General features: G+C 47.0%; 1 protein-coding gene across 3 annotated transcripts in view; it reads left to right on the plus strand.

The window, feature by feature from the left end:
- The window catches only part of LOC147894199 (poor homologous synapsis 1), a 69,581-nt gene extending 63,832 nt beyond the window's left edge, over positions 1 to 5,749 (plus strand). For 2 of the 3 annotated variants that reach the window (XM_087385118.1, XM_087385120.1), the window contains one exon: positions 5,323 to 5,749. In XM_087385118.1, the coding sequence (XP_087241244.1) occupies positions 5,323 to 5,432 (110 nt within the window). In that variant the 3' untranslated portion in view covers positions 5,433 to 5,749. The remainder of the gene's footprint in view (positions 1 to 5,322) is intronic. The other variant, XR_015542129.1, reaches the window with a different exon arrangement.
- Positions 5,750 to 6,000: the final 251 nt, after the last annotated feature.

Genomic DNA, 6,000 nt, shown 5'->3' on the forward strand with positions numbered 1-6,000 from the left:
CTCTCTCTCTCTCTCTCTCTCTCCACCATGTTTCTAACATGGTATCAGAGCCACCTTCCATAGCTGCCACGTCACCCTTGCCCTAACCCTAATTCTGCTTCAGCCGCCTCTCCTATGCAGCCCACTCCTGCTCATTTTCTGTCTCTAGCTGCCTCCTTCTCCATAGCTTGCCGCCTCGATTCCGCCTGTATCTGCCCCTCCTTGCAGCCATTTTGCATTCATTTTTGACCTTACAGCCAGCCATCTCTATTCAACCTCTTGTCGAGCACTAGGCGACCTATTCCCTGCTGGCCTGCTGTGCGTTTTCTTGGAGGTGCCTGCAACGTGTGAAGGTTTTTGACGCCAAAACTGCCTTTTATTGCTGCTGCTGTGAAGTCGCCCACCTGACAGCATTCTTTCCAATATTTCGATGTTTTTGAAGGTTTTTTCGACCTGTTTTGAGGCCGCTGTTGCATTTTCGAGCTGTTTTGAGAGTGCTGCTGCAGGACCGCCTACAACAGCAGCATTTGGAGCTGTTCCTGGCTTCCATCTCATCTACAACAGCCATTTTTCATTGTGGTGGCCTACTACAACATTCAGAGTTGTTCTAGGGAGCTGCCCTTCACTTCAGAGAACTACTGTTGCGCTTTGGTACACCTACACACCTGCTACAGCATCTCGGTGTACCTTGGAGCTGCCTTGCTGAGCTGCTTCACAAATTTCGAGACCTATTTTTGTATTTGGAGCACCTGCATCCGCCTATTCTGCCCACTTGCACACGTGGAGACTGCTATTGCATTTTGGAGTCCTAGACCAGCCGCCATACTTGCTGGTTCTTCAGCTAGTGCTGCAAGTTTGTTCCCTCAGTTTGCACACATGGAGCCCACCCTCAGTTTGCACACATGGAGCCGCACAAGTCTCAGCTTGGGATGAGAAGAATGACAAGGCACTAGCGCTTATTGGTGTGAGGTTGGCTAACAAACTACTTCATCATCTTGACCAGCTCGAGAATATATACGCCACATCTACTGGACCTGAGGAGCAAGCTCTATGTGCTATATTACATGATCTATCCCTCTCTGAGGTGATAGATGATGACTAGTGATGCTATATGTGTTTGTGTTGAGTCAAATAAAGGTTCTCAGCCTTGAGTTGATCCTCTAAATTGAATGTATTTGGAGTCAATCAAAGATACTCTGCCTTGGGTTGTCCCCCAAAAATGATTGTATTGTGTTTTACTTTGGTTGATGGTATTGACCACCCAGTTCAGAGTAAGGGGGGGTGACGAGTGATGGTTTGCCCTTGCCGGTCGCAAGCTGACTGACAAGTCACTATCACATGGGAGGTGGTGGATAGTTGGACTTGCTCTTTGCAGTATTGCGGTGGAGGGGGGATCGGTCTACTCTTGCGTGTTGGGTCTCACACCTCTTTGCTCTAAAGGGGGGTGTTGGAGATATCATAGTCAAAGAGTGTGTTGGTGTGAAGTGTTAGTGTGTAGTACTAGGTGATCTAGTACTAGTTTATGTGTTGTAGGATAGCTGCCACATGGCAACCTGCCATTGGTTGCGCCGAGTATGGGGGGTCCCAATCCCCCACCTCCTAGCCACGCATAACCTCCTTCAACCCTTAGCAAAAAGCCGGCAAGACTGAAGGAGGGTCCATCAATTAACACATATATATACCAAGGATCATACATGTATTCCATGCTTATGGGATTTCTCTCAATAACTTGTCCACGTGTCATCACGCGCATCATGCCCTCATTTAATCTACACCCACGAGGGGGTTTGGACCACACCAAGGCCCTTATTGGCCTTTATTTCCAACACCCCCCCATGGTCCAAACACCACCAGTGAACTTTGACCAGCCAACAAATGCTGAACACCCATTAAGGGCCAGATCAGCCCAAAAACCTGACCACCCACACAGAGCTGAGTCATCCAATCACAATTGCTGGAAAGTTTCCAAGGACTGACACGGGTCATCACTTCCCATGCCAGCCGCCATTTCGAGCCACACACAACAGTTGCAACAATCCACGTGTAGTTGCTTTCAATGCAGTCGCTGCCGCCGTGCGCCACGTGTAGATCCACATAGTCCGCAGGACGTCCCTGCTCTGATACCACTGTAGGGTAGCTGCCACATGGCATCCTACCATTGGTTGCAGCGAGTACGGGGGGTCCCAATCCCCCGTCTCCTAGCCACGCATAACCTCCTTCAGCCCCTAGCAAAAAGCCGTAGGACTGAAGGAGGGTCCATCAATTAACACATATATATACCAAGGATCATATATGTATCCCATGCTTATGGGATTTCTCTCAATAACCGGTCCACGTGTCATCACGCGCAACATGCCCTCATTTAATCAACACCCACGAGGGGGTTTGGACCACACCAAGGCCCTTATTGGCCTTTATTTCCAACATGTGTGTGTCTTGTGTGAGTGCCATGTGTCATCATGGGACTTATCCCATATGCACTAGGTGCTAGTGTGTGAGTGAGTAGCCTACATAAGGCTTGTACTTCACTTGTCTTGTCATACTTGATGGATGAATGAAAGCCTTCTTCATGTCTTCATTGGAGCATTATTTTCTCTCTCTCTCTCTCTCTCTCTCTCTCTCTCTCTCTCTCTCTCTCCACCATGTTTCCAACAATGACCCCCCTCCGCCATGCTCCAGGTGAAGTCTCGGTGGATATTCTACATCCGGGTCATGATTCAGAGGGATCCTAGCTAGATCCTCAGGCAATGGCGGATTGTCTCAAAGACACTATCCAAGCAGCAATGACATCGCCCATCCACCCACATCTGCTCCAGCGAAGGGCCTATGGGTAAGCCCCCATGACCTGTCAACCAGAAGAAGTATGAGATCTTCTGTGGTTGAAGGTTGGACCACGGCCGTGATAAAAAATGAGAGCGGACCTCTTGGGATACCTGCTGCACTGCTCAGTGTCTCTCTCGAAAGATTCAAAGGTGATGCCTCCATCTGTAGTCGCCGTCCTATCTGGGTCGTGTAGGAGGAGGTACCTCCTCCACTCTCTTTGTAAGGCGTGTACCTCCTCCACTCTCTTTGTAAGGCCTACTCGGGACGGCCAGAACCACTCGCCTACTCGGGATGGCCAAAACCACTCTCCTGGATCTCACTGAATCTCCTGAAGAGGCCAATCCTCCCAAAGCCGGAGTCGCCAGTGGGGGGCATCCTGATCCAAGATGTTGGGAGGATCTATAAACGATGCCTTGCCTAATCGGCACACCACCTTGATCAACTCCCGTCCAGGTTCCCGTCCATCTTTGGGTCCTCCTTTGTAACGGGCTAGAGGAGTCCCTTGGTCCCTACCCCGAAGAAGAATGGCCCCTTGCCTCATCATAACTTGAAGGGGAACCCCTGTCTTGGAGAATTGACCCAACCATTTGCCGGGGGAGGCGCTGAAGGAGTCGTGCAGCAAGGGGAAGTGGGCGAAAGGAAGGCAAGAGGCAAGGAGGGAACAGAGGCAGAAGGAGAAGGGAGAGACAGCGGGGGTGCGGGAGCTTGAGCAGCTCACAGGAGTATGATATCCCATTTGAAGCTATTCTCAAACCCTTGGCTCTCAGTGGGAGCAGTAAAGGCACCATTGAGCTAGCATCTTGCCTGGCCTTGGGCCAAAGATTCTCGACGGATCTATGGCATGGAAAAGGGTAGTAGAAGTCCTTTTTTCACCTTCCTCTCTCTCTCTCTCTCTCTCTCTCTCCCCCCCCCTCCCTACTTTCCCTTCCTTATTCCTTTTGCACATCCGTCCTTTCCCACCACAACCTTTCCCCTTCAAAAATAAAATAAAATTTAAACTAATCCTCCATCCTGTGCTTTCCCTCTCTCATGTCCATTTTTTCTTGCACCAGCCTTCCCTATTCTCCTTCTAACTCAGTTTTTCTCTTGCCAGGTTCCCCTTCTGCCTTTTCTTTCTCCTCTGCCTCAGGCCTTCCCTCATTCCCCATGAGTTTTGCCTCAAGCCTCCCCCCCTTTTCCCTTCCCCCCTTCTTTCTTTCCTTCTTCGCAGCAATGTGCACCTCAATCTTCGCACAAAACACATCATGCTTACACTAGAGGACAAGTAGCAGGTTGAGATTGCAATACAGGAGCTCGATGATAGAGCAATAATAGGGCAGTTGGTGGGTCTTACTCGAGCTAGAAGACGGAACGAAGCTGTGAGATAGAGACCAACACCCATGGTCATGGACCCTCTACCGCAGGGTCAAGACGGAGGGCAAGGGGAAGAGATACCTTTGGAGAGGTCTGCTTATCTGGTAGGAGGATCAACAATTCCTCCACCTTTCCCTCTAGCTCTGCTAGGCATGTCCGACCTTCCCTCTCCCTCTCCAACTTGTTGGTGGATATGCACACACTCACTGTCTCTCTTTCTAGCTTAGAAAGAATGAACTTTACGCCAATGTTTCATTGATTACAACCATCAACAACAACGCACTTCACTCAACACTGAGATTTAACAATAAACGAACACTGTTTTACGTAGAACAATAGCATCTTCACTTAATTTCAGCATAGATTTCCTAGCATACAAGCTTACACAGCCAAATAATGATTTCAACTGCAACAATAGCAGCTATCCCCCTATACGACGATGTCTAAGCTACAAAATCACTAGCACAGAATTACAGTTCCAACAGACACCGTTTCGATTCCAACCAAGACGTGTAGCACTTATTAACTAGGTCTGAATCTGTCCTCAAAAGCCCCCTTACTTGGAATCAAGGTTGGGCCAAGGTTGGTACAGCTAACACTTGACCCTTCCGGGCTGTTAAGTGGGAATAGTCTGTCGCTTAGATCTGTGTGTTGGACTCTCAAGCTGTTAGATAGTCAGGAGGCATGGGGCACTTTCTCAGTTTAGTTGAGTTGCTGCTACTTCTTAAGGTAAGGCCATCAATGCTTTGGAAGAACTGTGGAATGGACATTGTCCACAGGCATCTCACATCTGTTTCTCCCCTCCCCTGCTTCCATTCATTACTCTCCTCTTCAAAAGATTTTGTTCAAAATTTTGCCTTATGCTGTACCCTAACAGCATATAATGGCTTTGCCATCTTGTTTGGTTGCAAACATTCTTTTAACCAAAGAGGAATGTTATTCTGAATTTTTTGAAGCTGCAATAGTTTATGAATGATGAATGTTATGTGTATGGGTGTAATTAAACTGGTGAGGAATTATTTAATTCTTTGTTTTGTGGGGAAAGGGGATATTTTCATGTTAAGCCCTTAGAAGGTCATATTTTATTTTTGTAACAGAATTCATTGTAACTAAATCTCCGTCATCCCTCTCTGTCCGTCCCTCCCTCCCCCTACACTTTGGATGCAGTTTTTGTTGATAAAGTGGAGAAGATCTGGCATGCAATGGAAAAAGAGATGGCTACTGAAATTTCATCTATTCAGGCGTTGATGGGCGATGGGGTAAATAGGTCTCCATAATAATCTCAATGGGTCGCTGGTGGTTGTGTGTTTGGAACCAAGAGCACTTCTGGGGCTAAGGTTGCTCTATAAATTTTGCTCCATTCTTGATTAGAAAGGCAATGTACTTGAATATAGGATCATGGATTATTTGATACGGGCCTTTTTGTTTTGTTCACTTTCTTTAAAGCTCACCGATGCCTCTTATACATGCGAAACTATACATTTATCTGTTGTACTTCATTGGATTGCTGAGTATAAACCGTGTGACAGTCTACCCTCCTCACATGTAATATCAATCCAAGTAAAATACCAGATGCAGTATGGGATTCCATATGTTTTTTACCTGGTTCCCTTTGACATGTATGTTAAAAAAATTAGAGGTTTAAATAAGTGATTTAAACCTAAGGACATAGAGAGTGACCGAGAAATGGTAATTTGCTAGCACCACAAGGGCATTTGCTTTATCATAACAAGTAAAATCAATCTTGTAAATAGTAGCAATACAGATGCAGATCACGATTTGTTAGTACTAAAAGAGCCTTTAGACTTTGCTTCATTAGATTTTTAGGAAAAAAGGTTTGCCATG

The sequence above is a fragment of the Dipteris shenzhenensis genome, chromosome 14, assembly GCF_047967505.1.
Source record: "Dipteris shenzhenensis isolate YYH24624 ecotype China chromosome 14, Dip_SZ_1.0, whole genome shotgun sequence".
Classification (NCBI taxonomy): domain Eukaryota; kingdom Viridiplantae; phylum Streptophyta; class Polypodiopsida; order Gleicheniales; family Dipteridaceae; genus Dipteris; species Dipteris shenzhenensis.